Source organism: Tasmannia lanceolata, unplaced genomic scaffold, assembly GCF_043159265.1.
Source record: "Tasmannia lanceolata isolate RefF3 unplaced genomic scaffold, GAP_Taslan_0.1 ptg000037l, whole genome shotgun sequence".
NCBI lineage: Eukaryota > Viridiplantae > Streptophyta > Magnoliopsida > Canellales > Winteraceae > Tasmannia > Tasmannia lanceolata.
In genome coordinates, this window is record NW_027518714.1 from 10,213,119 (window position 1) to 10,233,350 (window position 20,232).

General features: G+C 35.7%; 1 protein-coding gene across 1 annotated transcript in view; it reads left to right on the forward strand.

Moving 5' to 3' along the window:
• The first annotated feature begins 3,970 nt into the window (after nt 1-3,970).
• The window catches only part of RTL2 (RNAse THREE-like protein 2), a 61,932-nt gene continuing 45,670 nt past the window's right edge, over nt 3,971-20,232 (forward strand). The window contains exons 1-3 of the mRNA XM_077373062.1: nt 3,971-4,505; nt 4,629-4,781; nt 5,399-5,751. Of these exons, the coding sequence (XP_077229177.1) occupies nt 4,110-4,505; nt 4,629-4,781; nt 5,399-5,751 (902 nt within the window). The 5' untranslated portion in view covers nt 3,971-4,109. The remainder of the gene's footprint in view (nt 4,506-4,628; nt 4,782-5,398; nt 5,752-20,232) is intronic.

The following is a 20,232-nucleotide window of genomic DNA, read 5'->3' on the forward strand; positions in this document are numbered from 1 at the left end:
TTCAATGCCTTATCTAGACTTTGTTTAACTAAGGTGTTCTACAAACTTTTTTGTCAATGATTGTAGCTACAACTCTTCCAGTCTAACTTCTCAGTTAGAATTGCATATTTGAAGCCTTTAGTGTCATTATGTAAAACCACATTGATTAATCAAATCAATCATGAAAGACTGAAATTATATGGAACTCAACATTGATCCGTGCACTAATAAAAAATACCGATTGCAATCACACAAAATAAGGGTCCACTGGCAATCAAGATCCGTATGTAGATCGAATCATATGTTTGTTTTCCTTTGCACAAGATTCGAATCTTTGGAACTGATACACGTTATTGAGATTTTTTTGGTGAAAATTCAGAGTAATAAATTATACAATAAATATAGAGAAAACAAAGCACACACAAGAGCACAGATATATGTGGTTCTGCAACAATGCCTATGTCCGTAGGGTAAGAACTGATCTTCCACTATAAGATCAGAAAACAAAATTGCAAAAGATTAACCCAAATCATTTTACTCGCAACCCTGACCTTCTCTTTCTCATATGATGGATAACACTCTTTCTTAGCCTATCTCCCTCTTCATAGTGAATATGTAAGACACACCATTTTCCTCTAACTCTAAGGCTCTGTTCACTTGCCTTCTTGAGAAAGGAAAGGAGAAGAAGGTAAGCCAAAATTTTCCGTGATTGGACACGATTTGACATTTTCCGCCGTTTACTCATTTTCTCGGGAAAGCGGAATTACACAGGTGGAAAATATAAATAATGACGTGGAAAATCAACTTTCTTGCACTTTCCCTCTAAATTTTCTCACCAAAAGGATGAGAAAATCATTTTCCTGAGAAAACCACTTTGCGAGCATACTTTCTTTTCCTTTCTCGGCCAAGTGAACAACGGAATTTTCTAACAAAAAATAAATTTTCTCACAGTTTATTTTCCTTTCTTTTCCAGTTTTCCACATTAGATTCTTTTCCTTTCTTTTCTTTTCCTGCAGCTATAAAACAAGTGAACAGAGCCTAAGACAAGTGAGACTTCATATAAAAGTTCTGTCCTAAATGTTTAATCCCTCTCATTGTCAAATTAGGAGACCTATACAGAAGTTTCTTAACATAGAAACAAGATATTAAACCCATTAGGATGCCTATGATGGAACCAAAACCATGTGGGTCGATTCTCAACAACCTCGGTTTCACTTACATGTCCCTGTGTCGGACCTACAAATTGATTTTTAGCATTGATAACAAAAGTGTCTTTCTACTTAATCATTCTCTATCTCTTGATATTGTTTTCATTATCAAATTCTAAGTTTTATTTGGAAGTCAGGGGGGGGGGGGGGGGGGGGGGGGTTATGCTACAACGAACACAACCCATATTACAATGATGATTTTACTGAGAGGTGGTGAAATGAGGTTTTCTGCAGAAATTTTGGTTCTATATTTGGAGCCAAAAGGCCTAAAGGAAATCCAAACCAGATGCAGGGCTTGGTTCTTTGAAATATTTTATTTTGGGTTCTGTTTCTCTATTTTTCCAAAAACAAAATGAGTTCTGTTTCTCTAGAGTGTTCATGTGTGTTTTGAAAGCAGAGCACAATGGCAAGTTCCTATAACAAAATCCTACATGGGTGTTTGGATGTAGGGAAAAAAATTATGGAAAAAACTTCCTTGGAAGATAATATTTCATGGAAAAAAACCCTGGGTCCAGTAGGTATGCAATTTGCATTGAAAATAGATAGAATTTCGATTTAGGGAAAATTTTCCATGGAAATTTTTTTTATCAAATGTATGAAAATTCGTTTTCACCAAACAACCGCTACAAGAGTACAAGGGTTGTTCAATCTATGACTAGAAAGTCCCAGGGATGTACAAACTACTCCTGTTCGTTTCAGATTAGGACGACCGATTCTCAGCCCTAAACCTATTATTGGACTCAAATTACATTTAAATTTGATTAGGATGAAATGGATTTCTTCCAAGAGAAGTACTTGTTATGTCGACTCGAGGATTTCCACAGTACTCATATTTCAATAAACATAGGAGTATAAGCCTATACCCTAATCCTAAGGATGTGTTTGGATTGTGGGAATTTGGAAAATAAACATAGGAGTATAAGCCCTGGTAAATTAGTGTCGAGGAGGAAAGATTTGAGAGGGCATGAATGAGTTGAAACTGGGAAGTGACTTGAAAATCAGGAAAAAGTAGGGCTCGCAATTTCACCCGTAAACACGGTATCCGCGGTGGGGATTCCCCAATTTTTCTTGACTTGCCACGCAAGCATCATAACATATGGAAACTCTTCCTCACGTTCACGTATTGGAGGACCCAATCCCACTTAAGACTTCGAGACAAAACCCAAAATATTGTTAGAGATTTTGGATTTTCAAAATCTTTTGTTTTTCTCAAATTTTAGAGCCTTTGGAAAATGTTTTTCAGGGGTTTTTTGAAAAAAGAAGAACCTTTCTTAGAAAAAGTTGCTTTTTGCAAATGAATGTGAAAAGAGAATGAATGTGAAAAGAGAGTGGGAAAAATATCACATAGTAAAGTTTCAAGAGAAAGTGATGGATATATAGCTTTACAGACTTCTCTTACTTGCTTTGATGAACAATTGGTTAGCCATGGGTTGAACCACGGGACGGTGAAACGCACCGTCTGTATAGGCAGTGGGCTGTAGGGTGCTAGTGGAGCTTTTTTAGGCGCACTTTACACTTTGCACGTATGGATCGTCGCGATAGGAGTGCTTAAATTTTTTTCCAGAATCGATCCTAGCCAATGATCGAGATCGGAGTGATTCGATGGTCATCCCGAGCGGGTGAGATCCAAGCTGTTCGATCGTGCTCATATGGCCATATATGCCAACGCCTGGTGTCCGAGCGGGGTACGATCTTGGAAGTCGGATTGGTTGGAATCCGATTGGGTACGACCTGGAACGTTGGGTTGTGTCATGTCGTCCCAACGGTTAAGAGCCCAAAGGGTGCAATCCACACTGTGGATGGTTGATCTATCGGTTACGGGATTGGAGGGAGTTTTATGTAACATGAGAGTCATCCCAGGGCTAATCTGGGCCCTAGAATTGTGATCTAACAGCTAGAAAAGATGCCCATTGCGTAGAGGTAGCTTAAAGGGATGCTTTTGCACTAGAAAATACACCATACGGTCTATAAATAGACAGGAGACATGCCATCTGAGGAGAGTTAGGGGATTCACAAGTTTCTGCTGAATTCTAACAGTTCAAAGCCTCCCATCTCGCTTTCTACATACATTTACTGTTTTCTTTTGCTATATACATCTAGTTTATGTTACTATGCAGAAAAAAAAATTAGAAATTATCTAAGACTTGCAAAATCCAACAACACTTCAGAATTGTTTCCGCCTGTGCAGAGCGTCAACAATCATCAATAGGTTTAAGGTGAAGACCCGTTGATCTTATAGGGCATCATCATGTGGTGACCCCATAATATTGGTCCCATCTCAAGGGAACATCCCTATGTAAGAAAAGGACTCCCTCCAAAGTGCCAAGAATATATCCTTTATTGTTAGTACCTTATATGAGGCTCGATGGATCGAGGGCACAGGATCATCCGATGCTGATGATGGCATTCGGATCAACGGATGGATAATGCTAATGTATACAAATCAATAATAGGACCCACTAATTGTTTTTAAGAAAGAGTAAATGACCCTATATTTGCCCCTTCTCTTCCCCAGGCCTTGTAGTGGAAAAGGAGTCATCATAAATAAAGTTGGTGGGGGTGGCCTTGTGAGTACTGTATTAATTGTGGTTTCATGGATTCGGCCTCTCTTCAGAACTTTCTGTAGACGTGGCAACAAAAGTTGATCCCCGTTTTCTTTTTAACAAGACGGATTCCCGTCTTGCTAGTCGTTAAAGAAATACTTGATCACATGCTCGGATTTAATACTGGCACCCCAGCAAAAGTACGAGCGTGGAAAAACCAAAGACCTGTTTTAAGGGTTAGATTTCTTTACCGCCTTTCCAAAACAAACCAAAGCGGCATCGTACGGATAACATATCGCCTCGTTACACGAACCAGAGCTGATAAAAATCCCTTTCTCAACTACACTTCTCCTACCTTTCTCCTTTTTCCTTAAAAACAATGAAAGGGAAGAAATCCTCCGGCAAGAAGACCGACGAAGTGATGATTTTGGACTCTGATTCAGAAACTAGGGTTGGATCGTTCTCTTTAGAATCGATTATGGAGGTTGAAGAACTTTTAGGGTACAAATTCGAGAACAAGATGCTGTTAGTAGAGGCTTTGACTCACTCCTCTCATCCAGATGCTGAGTCCTACCAAAGACTCGAGTTTGTAGGAGATGCAGCACTCACTATGGTGATCACAAACCATATCTATCTCTGTTACCCGAACCTTGATCCGGGGGATCTCTCAGTTCTTCGTGCGGCTAACATCAGCACCGAGAAGCTCGCTCGTGTTGCCGTTCGTTATGGTTTCTATCAGTATCTCAGGCGCAATACCCCATCTCTTGATGAAAAGGTCTCTAAATTCTCTTTAATAATCTTTTGAATCTCTAAATTGTTTTTAATAATCTGTTGAATCTTTCTTTACTTTGATTGTTTTTGTTTTGGTTTTTGTTTTTTTGTCCTTGAATGAGTTTAGGTGGGGGATTTTACTCTTTATATTAAGGGAGAGATTGAAGAGGCTCCTTATGGGGGTGATGTTAAAGCACCAAAAGTTTTAGCAGACATTGTGGAATCAATTGCTGCTGCTATTTATGTTGACAGTAACTTCAACCTAGAGGTTCTTTGGATGGTAGGATATTACTTTGCAGCGGAGATTATAGGGTTTTTTTTTTTCCTTGTTTTATTTCGTGATGACAATTATCTTGTGTTCATATATACTTTTAGGGGCTGTTTGGATACAAGGGTTTTATAATCGAGGATTGTAAAATCCTGAATTTTACAAGCTAAAACCTGGATTTTAAAAGCTGAAACTTGAATTTTATATACTAAAATCTGGATTGCACATTTTAAGGATTGTAAAATCTTGCTCAAATGGTATTAAAGAAAAGGACCGAGATGGTCAGATACAAAGAATGGAACAGGAGAATACAAAATACAGATAAACAAAAATAGAGACTCAAGGGGGGCAAGAAATCAGAGCTCCAAAGCGGTTCTATGAACCCCATCTCTAACTAGCCTGTCAGCCGCCTCATTTGCAGATCGCCGAACATGCTAAAAAACAATAGAAGATGATCCCACCTGGTCTTGGTTTTAGCTTATAAAATTCATGTTATAACATATAAAATCCAGGATTTTCCAATTCTTGATTATAAAATCCATCATCCAAACGACCCTTTAGGGTTTTGGTGTCATTTTCCTTTTTTATTAATTCATGATGCCAATTTTCTTGTGTTTCCCTACTTATAGGTTTTTAGGGTGCTTCTAGAGCCCATTGTTACGAAAGAAACCCTTCAACCGCAACCGGTGACGGCATTGTATGAATTTTGTCAAAAGCATGGGAATCACCTGGACTTCCAAGAGTGGAAGAAAGGGGCTAAGACAATTGTGAGCGTATATGTTAATAGAAAGTTGATCACAAGTTGTTCCTCGGAACAAAAGGATACCGCAAAGCTGAATGCGGCAAAGGACGCTATGCAGCAGCTAATGAGTTCTCAATCGTCAGACATGGAAATGGATGCTGGTATGGAGGAAAAAGAAGGTGCTAAGCAGAGGCTAAATGAGCTTTGTAGGAAGAACAGGTGGTCTAAGCCCTTATATAGGTTAGTGTCCTCTTTATAAAAAATCTTTTAGTAGGTTTGTAAAATTATCTCTTTTCGTCTATTTTGAGGCCTCATTGTTATTTCCATTATATTTATTTGCTTATTGGCTGTTCATAAGCATTTGACATTTCCTATTTTTTGTATGTTGTATGCACAATACACATCATCAGATTATTTACACAGTCCAAATATAATTTTGCAAACAATAATCTGATTTTTGATATGTCCTAAAAGTACTCTAATTATACGGCGAATCTAATCAGCCAATCTCAAATGTATGAGGTGTAAAAGATAGCTCATAGAATTAAGTTTTAGCACTACATTTATTTGTTATTTCTTTGATATTTTTAAACAATGTCCTGACCCTGTGAACCTTCTTATATTTTACGATAAAAATGTCTGTTAGTATTTTACAAAAAATAAATAAAAAATAAAAAATGTAATAATGTAAATCAGTTGATTTACATGTGCTTGTACTATAAAATGAATGACCACATTCATTTAGGATACTTGAATGCGATCATTAGAGGCACATCATTAGATCCTGTGGGAATTTTCTTGAGGTTTTGATGGTTCATTATATGGGTATTTTAAATCATCTTTCTTTCTAGGACTGGTGGGAACATTTAAAATTTAAAATTTTGATATACGTGCTCTGTTGGTACTAGTGCAGCTTGCACTTTGTTTGGGATTCTTTTGTCGCATGTTTGTGCTGTGTGCACGCTCAAACGTATATGCATTTGCATTTCATACATGTAAGTGGCATATATGTGTGTATATATTCACACAAAGCACGTGTATTCACACAAGACACGTGTATGTATGTCAATATATTTATATATGTGTGATGATTCTATATGTATGTTTCCAGTTGTGTATATGATATATCTATATACACCAATAATGGCTTTAGGGCTCTAATATTGTAATAAGAGTAGATCCTTCTTCACTCTGTTAGAAAGTTTCAAGCACTTGTACCAATTAAGACTCAAAGTGTTCTTCTATACATTACCAGATAAGGTAGCTTGGGACATTGCTCACACGTAAAGAAAGAATATATTTTGCTTGTCAACTCTTGTCTTTTAAGAATTTTTGTTCTTATATTTGTACTTGGTACAAAACCTAAAGCCACCTTTACAAGGCTGTAGAAATGGCCTATAAGGACATGACAATCATAGAATAGATTTTTATAAAGACAAATTAAGACCACAACATAAATTAGATTTGTTACAAAGAATTAATATTAAGATTAGGAGTTTAGGACTTGACATTACCTTTTCTCAGTGTTTTATTATCGTTGACGACTATAAATATTCTTCTTTATTGGTGGTGCATTGTCATTTTTTGACAATTCATCATTTAGCAATTGAACTATCTTGGTTGTCTAAGACCCTTTTCACCTGGTTGTTCACAATTAGTCAAATCTTTTATTCTATATGTCTCATAAGGAATTTCATGCAATTTTTAAATATATCTACGAGGACTTTCTTAGGAGAAGGTAAGAAATTACATGGAGTGCCAATTATGGAACTATTTCCTTCTAAAATGAAGTAATTCATAGAAAATTTCTTTGTTGGCTAATCCAAGAAGTATTTCTCCTTATTGGGTTAATCCATTTTTAGATTACTCAAACACCACTAAATACACTTTACCAAGGTAATAATATGTTGAGTGATGATAAAGTGATAATCCCCATTCATTACCTTTACCCTTCAGAAAGTAATTTGGCTTTGAATTGTTTGAGAAATTTGTATTCTCTGTTTCGTAGTTCTTTTGGAAAGCCATTTGTAGTAGGTTGTTGAACTGAATATTTATTAGTTTTTGACTTTTTCTCGACATGCTATATCAAAGACGAGTAGAAGAGGGAAAATTTTCTGCCATACACAATTTCCGAGCTTTAGACTACTACCGACTTTTGTTTTTTGGTGCTTAATTGCTTTAATATGGATCGAGGAGGAACAGATTGGATAACTTTGGAACCATTTGTGGAATGCATATTTCCTTTTCCATATACCAATAATGTTGAATGTTTTGCTTGATGCCTAATCATGAATGAAGAGGCCTTATCTTTTATTAGATTATTCAACAAAATGATTGCTCGACAAGCCCAATCATGAATGAAAAGGCCTTTTCTTTTATTAGATTATTCAACAAAATGATTGCTCAAGTCGTGGACGAGGTGTTCTTTGAGATTGCAAGTACTCATTTGTAGGCCGTAGTGGACTTCAAGATTGATTACAACATTATGTTGATGCCAAATCACAACTAAAAATCGAAGGATAATTTTGAGTGTGTTCACATTCATGGCTTTTGAAGTTGCTAAACTTATATATGTTTCCAGCTTGACCTCATTTTTTAGCATCTGTTTAAGAGCTGTTAAGTGGGTACATTTTTTGTCAACTAGTTTGGTTGCTTAATCAAGCTTTGTAAATAAAACAATTTAATTTGCATTTTTTGTCAACTAGTTTGGTTGCCGAATCAAGCTTTGTAAATAAAACAATTTAATTTGCATATCCTCGGGGCTCGTACTGCGTTGGAATTTTAGTTTGTAACCATGGTTACCTGTTTATCTTTGATGCTATTCTCTTATCCTGCATCTCCTTTGGATATCTCATTATTGTTGGTGTGCATACTGGTCCCTCTTCTTGAAACATCCTTGCATGTCATTAGACAAGATGGTAATCAGGAAAATATTTGATTGATTCGCAGTGTAGTAATGTTCTTTGTTCGTTTTCACCTAGAACAATCCCAAAGCCTTGGCATACATTCCCTTATCTCGACACTATTACCTTTCTAAGCTGCTCCTGATCGATCACCAAACCGATCTCCTAATCCTGAATATTCCCAGCTGCTAGCCCTAACCTACGATATGAAGAAGCCCTACATCTATTTGATGAAGGACAATAGCTAATTTAGAGAAAATCATACACTCCTAATGGGATTAAGACTTTAGGACAGTGCAACCAATTAAAAGAACTAAAAGATAATGTAAGACCTATCGATTAGATGTAACAAAAGCATGAAAATTAATAATGATCAATGAAGAAAAAAAAAAAAAATGTCCAGCAGTAGGAATTGAGTCAAAACAGTTCAGATTTAGGCCGTAGAGGTATTTTGGTAATTTTTGCAAATCTGGAAATTGAAAGAAACTGCTGTCCAGATCTTAGGTAAGAGTTTAGGTAGGTAAAAGAAAGGTAATTTTAGGGTTTAGGTTCTGACTTGATGGTAGGTTTAGGCTGTGGATCTTTAGAAAGGATTTCCGGGCTTGAAAATGGTAAGAACTTGTAATAGGGTTCAATAAGGTTAGAAAGTTGATATTCTTGTGAGTTTTAGGTGAGGTTTAATCACTAAAACAATCCCTCAAAGTCTCAAAACAAGATATTGAAGAATAAGAGATCTATGGATTTAGGGTTTTTCTAGTGTAGGGTTTAAGAACAAAGAAAATAGAAAATCTGATTTACTAACCTTGTTTGTGTTGATTTGATTGAAGAAATAGAAGAGAATAGGTGAGAGGAGATGAGAGAAGATGGTTCCAAACCACAAGAAGAAGAGAGAAGAAGAAAGCCCAAATTTCTAGCTTCAAGCAAAACGCCAATTCTATTCAATATTCGAAAAGTCCCTTACATTGCTTTAATAAGTTGTATTTATAAGAAAAGAATCCTAGAAGATAACTTAAAACCTAAGCAACTAATCTCAACCATTCATCCAATCCAAAGTAAACTAAATAAAGTTAAAAACTTACAAAAAATAATAATCCCGTAATAGACCTATACCACTTCCTAAAAACACTCATAACTTGCTCAAAACACATCCAAATCATGTGATCTTGGGCTTATTAGATAGGTAATTGAAAAACCTTTCTAATAATACCCAAAACACGCTAAACAGATGAGATTTGATGCCTAAAAAGTAGGCAACAAATAAAATGACGAAAATAGAAAGTAAATAATAATAAAAAAAACGCTCATGTCCGTGGCCCATGCTATTGTAGTCTCTGCCATCAGTCTCATCCACGTCTGCGCTTGTAAACCTTGAATCTAATTGTTGATGTCCCCATCATTTCTCCCCGGCTTGAAAAAATTTCACCTCCGGTGCATTAACATGCTCGTACTGCTCTAACAAATCTGGATCAAGCTTCTGAAGCTCGTCAACTGTAATCTAAGAATCGTCGCTATCTAGCCGTCCCCGCCATCTGACTAAGAACTTCCTAATTCTCCATGTGATTGGAGACAATCTTCTTATCCAAGACGTCTTCTACTACTCTTCTTTTCTCAAATATGAGTAATGGTGGGGTAGAAGAAGGTAGTACTGAGATGGGTGGAGATTGGGCATATTTGGGGTTTTCAAATGCAGAAAAGGGTTCATGACTCACTAGCCCCGCCTTCAGCATCCCCCTTAAGGTAACGACTTCGGGCATGCCCAACTTCTATAGTTCGAATCCCTCTCTGTCCGTACCGTCACCTAATTCGCCAACGTTACCGACTACAATGTATAAAGTAAAATAACAATTGGTACGAGTATTCCCATCGTACTTTATTTGATATAGATTATCTATTCCTAATTATTGTGGTGTGGAAAATACCGAAACAGAAAGAATGGATGGTGAAAGGTTTTCAACGTTGAAAGTATTACTAATTCCCATGTCAGGTGGTACAACTAAAACATAAGCATTAGCACTAGTCTTTTAATTATTTTAAAAGATCCTGCGCCCGTGTAGTTTGCTAGCTACACGTTTACCATAATGTTCAGGACTAATTCTTACCATTACCATATCATCTTCTTTGAATTCTTGTAGCCTTCGATGTACATCTGCATAAGATTTATAAGATTCATTACTAATTATTATCTTTTTTCTTATTTCTGCATGTAAGTCTCGATTATGCTGCGCAAAGGACTCGGCAGATTCAGAAACTCTAGAACCGACACTAACTCCAGCAGGAATAAGATCTATTAGCTTTCTAGGGGTATAGCCTGTGATAATCTGAAGAGGGGAAAAACCTGCACGGTTCACAGAACTATTGTAGGCAAACTCAGCTTGGGGAAGGACTCTATCCGGGCCAGAAATATGATCACCAATAAGATACCTATGGAGGTCATTAATAGGAGTTTAGAAAACCTCCATAGGTGTCTTATTGGTGATCATATTTCTAGTCGGGATATAGTCCTTCCCCAAGCTGAGTTGTCTACAATAGTTCTGTGAACCGTAGTACAGGTCTTTCCCCTCTTCAGATTATCACAAGCTATACCCCAAAGAAGCCAGTAGATCTTATTCTTGCTGGAGTTAATGCCAATTCTAGAGTTTCTGAGTCTGCCGAGTCCTTTGCGCAGCATATTCGAGACTTACATGTAGAAATAAGAAGAAAGATAATAATTAGTAATGAATCTTATAAATCTTATGCAAATGTACATCGAAGGCTACAAGAATTCAAAGAAGATGATATGGTAATGGTAAGAATTAGTCCTAAACGTTATGATAAACATGTAGCTAGCAAACTACAAGCTCTTGGTGCGGGATCTTTTTAAAATAATTAAAAGATTAGTGCTAATGCTTATGTTTTAGATTTACCACCTGACATGGGAATTAGTAATACTTTCAATGTTGAAGACCTTTCACTATATCATGAACCCTTTTCTGCATTTGATAACCCCAAACGCCACCTATCCCAGTACTACCTTCTTCTACCCCATCATTACCCAGATTTGAGAAAAGAAAAGTAGTATAAGATGTCTTAGATGAGAAGATTGTCTCCAATCACATTGGAGGAATTATGAAGTTCTTAGTCAGATGGCGATGACGGCTAGATAGTGATGATTCTTGGATTACAGTCGACGAGCTTTAGGAGCTTGATCCAGATTTGTTAGAGCAGTACGAGCAAGTTAATTCACCGGAGGTGAATTTTTCCATGCCAGGTAGAAATGATAGGGACATCAACAATGGGCGTGGATTCAATGTTTACAAGCGCAGACGTGGACGAGACTGATGGCGGAGACTATAGCATGGGCCACAAACATGGGTGTCTTTTTTATTATTTACTTTCTATTTTCGTCGTTTTATTTGTTGCCTACTTTTTAGGCATTAAATCTCATCCGTTTGGTGTGTTTTTTGGTATTATTAGAAAGGTTTTTCAATTACCAATCTAATGAGCCCAAGATCACATGATTTTGATTTGTTTTGAGCAAGTTATGAGTGTTTTTAGGAAGTGTTATAGGTCTATTACGAGATTACTATTTTTGGCTAGTTTTTAGCTTTATTTAATTATTTTGGATTATATGAATGGTTGAGATTAGTTGCTTAGGTTTTAAGTTATCTTCTAGGGTTTGTTTTCTTATAAATACATCCTATAAAAGCAATGTAATAGACTTTTTGAATATTGAATAGAATTTGACGTTTTGCTTGAAACTAGAAATTTGGGCTTTCTTCTTCTCTCTTCTTGTGGTTTGGAACCATCTTCTCTCATCTCCTCTCACCTATTCTCTTTTATTTCTTCAATCAAATCAGCACAAACAATGTTAGTAAATCAGATTTTCTATTTTCTTTGTTCTTGAAGACTAAAACTAGAAAAACCCAAAATCCATAAATCTCCATTGTTATTCAAGTTCTTGTTTTGAGATTTTGTGCGATTGTTTTAGTGATTAAACCTCACCTAAAACTCACAAGAATTTCAACTTTCAAGCCTTTTTGAACCCTATTGCAAGTTCTTACCATTTTTAAGCCCCGAAATCCTTTTTAAAGATCCATAGCTTAAACCTACCATCAAATAAGAACCTAAACCGTAGAATTACCTTTCTTTTACCTACTTAAACCCTTACCTAAGATCTGGACAACAGTTTCTTTGAATTTCCAGATTTGCAGAATGACTAAAATACTTGTACGGCCTAAATCTAATACTATTTTGATCCAATTCCTGCTGCTGAATATTTTTTTGTTTTCTTCATTTATTGTTATTAATTTTTCATGCTTTTGTTACTTCTAATTGATAGGTCTTACATTATCTTTTAGTTCTTTTATTTGGTTGCATGCGTAGGCCTAGTTTCAGACTAATTCTTCAATTATCATTTCATGTTATGAATATTTATCGCTTTGGTTGATTTGTATATGGTTTAGTTCATTCTTAATTATGATCTTTACAATTATCTATGCTATTTAGGTCTCATTATTGCTGTTGTCCATAGATTAATTTGGCGTTAATTCAGCCCTATGTTAGTTGTTAATTGTTGTTTTAGTTTTCCGTGTAAGCCCTAAACTGTCCTAAAGTCTTAATCTCATTAGGAGTGTAGGATTTTCCCTAAATTAGGTATTGTCCTACATAACTATTCCAATTCTGGCCACCTTGATTTTGTTCAAATGCAATTTCAGGATTAGGTGGTGGATTCTGGAATCCTTGATTCCCTTGCCTAGGCTGATTATTCTAGACAGTTGGCTGTTGAGGATAAATTTGCCTAAGGCCCTCTAATGTTGCAAGCCTTACTTGCACGGCTTAGATTTGAGTGCTAATGGTTTGTAATTCATGACCGTGAGCTTCACCGTCCATTTTACTAAGCCGTATCCTTTCGCGGCTGTCTAACAAATTGGGCCAACTCCTTAATCGACGTTTGATTATCGCATGTCATTGTGTGGTAATCTTTACCACTCCTTGTGGACATGCAAAGGGAAACTAAACACAAATTCAGACTATTTTTTTTAACACCCTAAAAGGTTTCCTAAAAAAAATAACTATGTGCTCTGATACCAAGTTGATGCAGAACAATACCTAATTTAGGAAAAATCCTACACACCTAATGAGATTAAGACTTTATGAAAGTTTAAGGCTTACGCGGAAAACTAAAAAACACTTAACACAACTAACCTTGGGCTGAATTAACGCCTAATTAATCTATGGACATCAGCAATAATGAGACCTAAATAGCATAAATAATTGTAAAGATCATAATTAAGCATAACTAAACCTTATACAAATCAATCAAAGCGATGTAGATTCTTAAGATGAATTGATGATAATAGAAGGATTAGTCCGAAACTAGGCCTACGAACACAACCAATTAAAAGAATTAAAAGATAATGTAAGACCTTATAATTAGATGTAACAAAAGCATAAGAAATTAATAATAATCAATGAAGAAAATAAAAAAAAATTGTCTAGCAGCTGGAATTAGGTCAAAACAGTCTAGATTTAGGCCGTAAAGGTATTCTAGTAATTTCTGCAAATATGGAAATAGAAGGAAATTGCTGTCTAGATTTTAGGTAAGGGTTTAGGTTGGTAAAAGAAAAGGTACTTCTAGGGTTGAGGTTCTGATTTGATGGTAGGTTTAGGCTACGGATCTTTAAAAGGGTTTCCAGGCTTGAAAAGTGTAAGAACTTGTAATAGGGTTCAAAAAGGTTTGAAAGTTAAGATTCTTGTGAGTTTTAGTTGAGGTTTAATTATTAAAATAATTCATCAAAATCTCAAAACAAGATCTTGAAAAATAAGGGAGATATATGGATTTTGGGTTTTTCTAGTTTTAGGGTTTAAGAACAAAGAAAATAGAATATTTGATTTACTAACCCTGTTTGTTCTGATTTGATTGAAGAAATAGAAGAGAAGAGGTGAGAGGAGATGAGAGAAGATGATTCCAAGCCACAAGAAGAAAAGAGAATAAGAAAGCCCAAATTTCTGGCTTCAAGCAAAACGTCAATTCTATTCAATATTCCAAAAGTCATTTACATTGCTTTCATAAGATGTATTTGTAAGAAAAGAAACCCTATAAGATAACTTAAAAACCGAAGTAACTAATATCAACCATTCATATAATCCAAAGTAAATTAAATATATATAAAAACTTACCAAAAATAGTAATCCCGTAATAGACCTATACGTCTTCCTAAAAATACTCATTATTTGCTCAAAAGACATCAAAATCATGTGATCTTGGGCTCCTTAGATAGGTAATTGAAAAAACGTTTCTAATAATACCAAAAACACGCTAAACGGATGAGATTTGATGCCTAAAAAGTAGGCTACAAATAAAATGACGAATATCGAAAGTAAATAATAAAAAAAAGACGCCAATGTTTGTGGCCCATGCTAGAGTCTCCGCCATCAGTCTCGTCAACGTTTGTGCTTGTAAACCTTGAATCCGCGCCCACTGTTGATGTCCCCATCACTATCTTTTTTCAGATTTGTCGTAAGCTGCAGAAATTTCCCAACACCTAAAATTTTAGACCATTCCCCATCATTACCATATATTCCCACTCAGTATTGACATAATAATCCGTAAATCTGTTATAAATTGCCTTCCTACAGTCCCAAGAACCCAGATTTATCCAGATCTGTCCATATCTATATGAATAGTTTGGATATGTCCCAAAATGTTCTAAACTGTCCCAACAGCCCAGAGTAATCTTAGCAGTCCATCTCTATCTATTATCAAAGTCTTCCCTCTTTGCACCATTTTGCCTATCCAACTTGTACCCTTATTCCTTGCCTTACACCTATCCAAATTAGACCCAAAACTTTAGCTTTTTACCGTTTTATTCCCTCAGCCGTGATAAAATCATGGTTTAAAATTTCGGTTCCGGTTTCGGTTTCAGACATAGCCGAAACCGAAATTTCAGCCGAAATACCAAAATTTTGGTCGAAATTCAGTAAAATAAAAACAAATTTCAAACTTGTGCCGAAATTTTGGTGACTTCCCCTACCGAAATTTTGGTATTTCGGCCGAAATTTAAAACCATGGATAAAATCAACATACCTAAGTTGTCTTCTTTAATCAGTCCTATATCAAATGGCATCAAATCCTAGGTTTTCCTTGTGGCAACTCAAAGCGGAATGTCTTACCAGGGGAGGTCACCCGATAGTAAGAGAGATGAATTACTACTCTTCAAGTTGGTCAAGAGGGTGGGCCACATGAGGATGTGTTGGAGGGAAGTAAAAGATTCCCCTACACCAAGAAGGCTAGGAGCCTCCAAAAAGCTTGTGATTTTGGCAGACCGAAAGATGGTCTCACTGAACTTTCGGCTAATCAGGAAGGTCAACCAATGGTTCCAAATCCTAGAATGACCACCAGCATTACCCGAGTAAGGACTTTGATACTTGCAGTCACCTTGAGTGATGAAGTGCATGATATGGTAGGATGGGACATAAACGAGTCTCCTAATTCCATAGGAGATGTGTGGGAATTCCTTTTTTTGGTGGCAACATCGACCTTTAATTATTTATTGAAATGTTTGTTGTCATGGTGTACTTCGATTGGGATGGCATGACTGATGTCCATAGAGTTAGATTTGCCATGTTGATTTATGACTGATTAGGGAAGACAACTTAGGTATGTTGTATGTTGATTTTATTACAGCTGAGGGATTTAAAGGGTAATTAGCTAATATTTTGGGTCTATTTGGATGGTTACTATATAAAGTATAAGGGAACAAGTTGGATTGGGTGGGAGGGAAGGCAATGATGATAGCTCTAGACTGTCAAGATAGATTTGGACTGTTTGCTTAGCTCCGAAAGGTTGGACAAATCCAGATTGTTCGCACAAATCTGGAAAAATTTCTTCAGTTCACGATATATTTGAAAAACACAGAGGCATGGCTTTCCCATTTCAAAAAATAAAAATAAAAATAGATGCAGGGCTTCTTGGAATTGTGGATTAGGCCTAGATCTTTGGTAGAAATTTAGCTGTGAAATTTCAGGTTTTGGGCACTGGCTTGGTGACTCATGGGAAACATTTTAGGAGGTTAATGGTATAGGGATAAGAGATGCTAAGTGCAGACTTTAAGACAGTTCTTGATTAAAACAGACTAAGATAATAGGACTTGGTTTTAGGATTCTTGGACAGATCGGGCAACATGGTGTTTGGTAGATGGGGAATAAACATCGTGGATTTTGGTTGAGAATTGAGGTGGACGATAAGTGTTTGGAGACCTTTTCTTGAATATGTAATTAGATTGAGAACAATTCAAGAAAAGGGTCAGGTCAAACTATCGGCAATGCAAGGGATAGGGAATAAGCTAGGAATGAGTGGTAAAATTAGTTCTAGAAGTCGGTTGGATAGCAGGAACTAGGGAGCTTTTTATATGGCAGAAAAAATACAACTTGTGTAGGGATTCAAGGGCTGAAGGCAACGAAGGTTAAACAAAGAGGTAGGGAAAGATCAAACATAAAATCACTCTAGGGTTTCCTAGGAGACAGCTAGGGTAGTGCATCATACTTCAAGCAAGGAAGGCAAGAAGCAAAATTTCAATTCATTTATTGGATGCGTTCAATGGCTAAATGCCTTACAAATATATAAAAAACTCAACCTCACAAAAATTCTAACCATTAACAAGTAGGATTTAGGATTTTCATCCTTCGTCAAATTAGGAAACATACATATCTTATGATGACACATGGCCACAAGACTTATCACCTATACTTAGCCAAAACTCCTATTTGAACCTAGTTAATAAACAACTAAAACTCTACATCAATTGATTGCTTCCTTCTTATGTTGTAAGTTCAAGGTGCCCTCCACGTTGGGTCATTTAAATGACTTAAGTGATTTAACACACACAGGCCCTCTTTGGTTTACTTAATAACTTGGGTGAATCACATTTTTTTTTTTGAAAAGAGGATGAATCGCATTTTGAAAGCACGAAACGTGATTCTTCCCAAAATCTGGGGAAGCGTGTTTCCAATTCTTGGGAAGTGTCTTTCCAATTTATGGGAAGCACGTTTCCCAATTTTGGGAAGCGCATTTCCTAATTTTGGGAGATGTGTTTCCGAAATTTTTTGTTTTTGTTTTTGTTTCTTTTTATTCATTTTACCCTATCATCTTTTTAAATTTTGATTATTTTATTAAACCATTAATATTAGGGATTTGCTTGGGAATCTCACGGAAAGGCATTTTGCGGTTTTTGCTTGAAAGAACAGACACCTTAAATGAATTAACTAAATAAGACAAAATTTGCTGAAAAGAAACTTCCAACTATGAGTAAAAAAAACTGATTGGAGCAGTTTGATCTTAACAAAACAAATCAAGAAAAGGATCCTTAACTTCCCATTTATGCAATACACAAAATGATACGGATATTGATACAATTCATCCTTTTATCGAGCATTATGACGGGAATTGAGCTTTAATTTATAGTAGCGTGAGTTCTACAAAGAAAGAACTTCCCGAAAGCGGTTATTAAGAAAGTCTTTAGGGAGGATCGAACCACGTAAGTAACTAGGAACCTCTAGTTTGGGGAGAACACACTTTAGAACACATTCAAAAATTCATTCAAGATAGCAACCAACAAAAAAAAACAAAAAGAGAGGAACAATAGCCAGCACTTAAAAAGATAGCACAGAAAAAAGAGTGGTTTCAAGTTTATGAAGATGAAGTAATTGCAAGGATGTGCCTGTTCCTGATAGGAAAATGACGACTCTTCCAGAAAAACTAAGTTATTCAAGTGCTTTTTCCCAAAGAAGTCCCGCTCCGACGGCCGACGAGTCATCTACTTAAAAGGACCCTGCCCCTCCTTGAATTATTCGGTCATGCAATACTTATTGAATACAAAGAATAAAATGCATTTCGACCCCGCATTTCTCTTTCCTTCCTTTCCATTTCTTTGCTTTGAATTGGGCTTGGTCTCGTCTCTTTTTTCAGCAAATGACAATTTTGGGAAGCGCATTTCCTAATTTTGGGAGGCGTGTTTCCTAAATTTTTTCCTAGAATTTTTTGTTTTTGTTTCTTTTCTTTTTATTCATTTTACCCTGTCATCTTTTTAAATTTGATTATTTTATTAAACCATTAATATTAGGGATTTGCTTGGGAATCTCGCAGAAAGGCATTTTGCGGCTTTTGCATGAACGAACAGTCACCTTAAATGAATTAATTAAATAAGACAAAATCTGCTGAAAAGTGAGCCTGTGTGGTTGTTCTCTCATGCAAAAGTTATCCGTGAAATGCCTTTTTGTGAAATTATCTAGCAAATCCCTAAATATTAATGTGGCAGCTAATTTCATAATTGATTAATTATATGAACTTGACAAAGAAGTATGTATTTAAAGTTTCCTTTTTTATTTTCCCTCATTCTCTATTTTTCTTTAATTTTTTATTTTATGTATATTGATTAAGTTGTTCTTAATTGATTAATCACAAGAAACAGAGGAAGAAGATGAGCCAAGAAAGACGAGAAGAGTAATAAGTTGATTTGATTTGATACTTTGATTAAATTATAATACTAAAATCTATGAATGTGCTCATATTCTCGTAACTATATATTCTTTAAAAAAATACTAGTAATTATATATTAAGTGATGTTAAGTGATTAAGTCTAAATTTCAGTTTAAACTTATCCATTTGTTATACTTCATTTTAGTGTATATGTAATGTTGAAGTGTATGTAGTTTGTCCCATTGACAAGAAAAGTGATGTTAGTTTCTTCATTTAATCATCTAAGTGATTAACCATTTAGTTATCTATTTTAGACTTGAGATTGCATTAACTTTCATATTTGGTATTTTGATTAATTGCCGGGAGTTAAATTTACATGTAAATTTGTTAAGTTGGTTGGAATTAGGATTTAATGTTGGTTAGGATTTAATGTTAAGTTGGTTAAATTTGCATGTAAATTATCTCTTTTTATGGTGACTGGATTTGATTTGCTTGTGGCTTGGGAACTTGTTTTGACATACTTTAACTTTTACAAACATTGAACATAGGTTATTAAAGCTTATTTATAATTGTTATATTTATAATTATTTTATATTTATAATTAATTTGTTTACCTCATGCACTTCTTGTTCGCTTCCCTGGCATTTCCCTTTGTGCTTTTGTTGACGCTTTCGCAACCCTTGAGCGTTAAAGGATATTTCAATAATTTTGTTTTGATGTAGTGGCATTGATATATAAGCCACATGTTACAGCTACGACGGGCAAGGTTTTCTTTCTGTTTTCTTGGCCGAGAAGGAGAGTTTTATAACACTAAACTGAAATTGTGAAACTCTTCTCTCGTGGAAGTAGACACTGCTGAGCCACGCAAATCCTATGTTCTTGTCTTTTGTGTGATTGTTTTTCTTGCATTTTTCGTGACATCTGCTGCACATCGAGTGGGGTCCTAAATAAAGAAAGTATTCTTGGTTTTTTACCTCGCTTTCCGCATTGGCAACTATGTCTAAAATATCTTTAAGAATCTCATGGATTTTAATAATAAAAGGCTATCGTGGAGCTGATTGTGCAGCTTGAGAATCTACCTGGTGTCCCTGATAATCAGTAAGATCTTCCACATTGAAGATTGGACTGATTCATGTATCTTCAGAAAATTCTAAAACATAGGCGTTAGAACTGATTTTCTTGACTATTTTGTATTGGCAAGCACTACATGAGTTAAACCTCGTTGAGATTCCCTTATATATTGCGTTGCTCGAATCTTGCCCATTACCATGTCATCTATTGGAATTCAACAAGGCGACAATACAAGCCAATCCTCGTTTTGTAAGCTTTATTGCTAAGAGTGATCTTTTTGTTAACGTCATT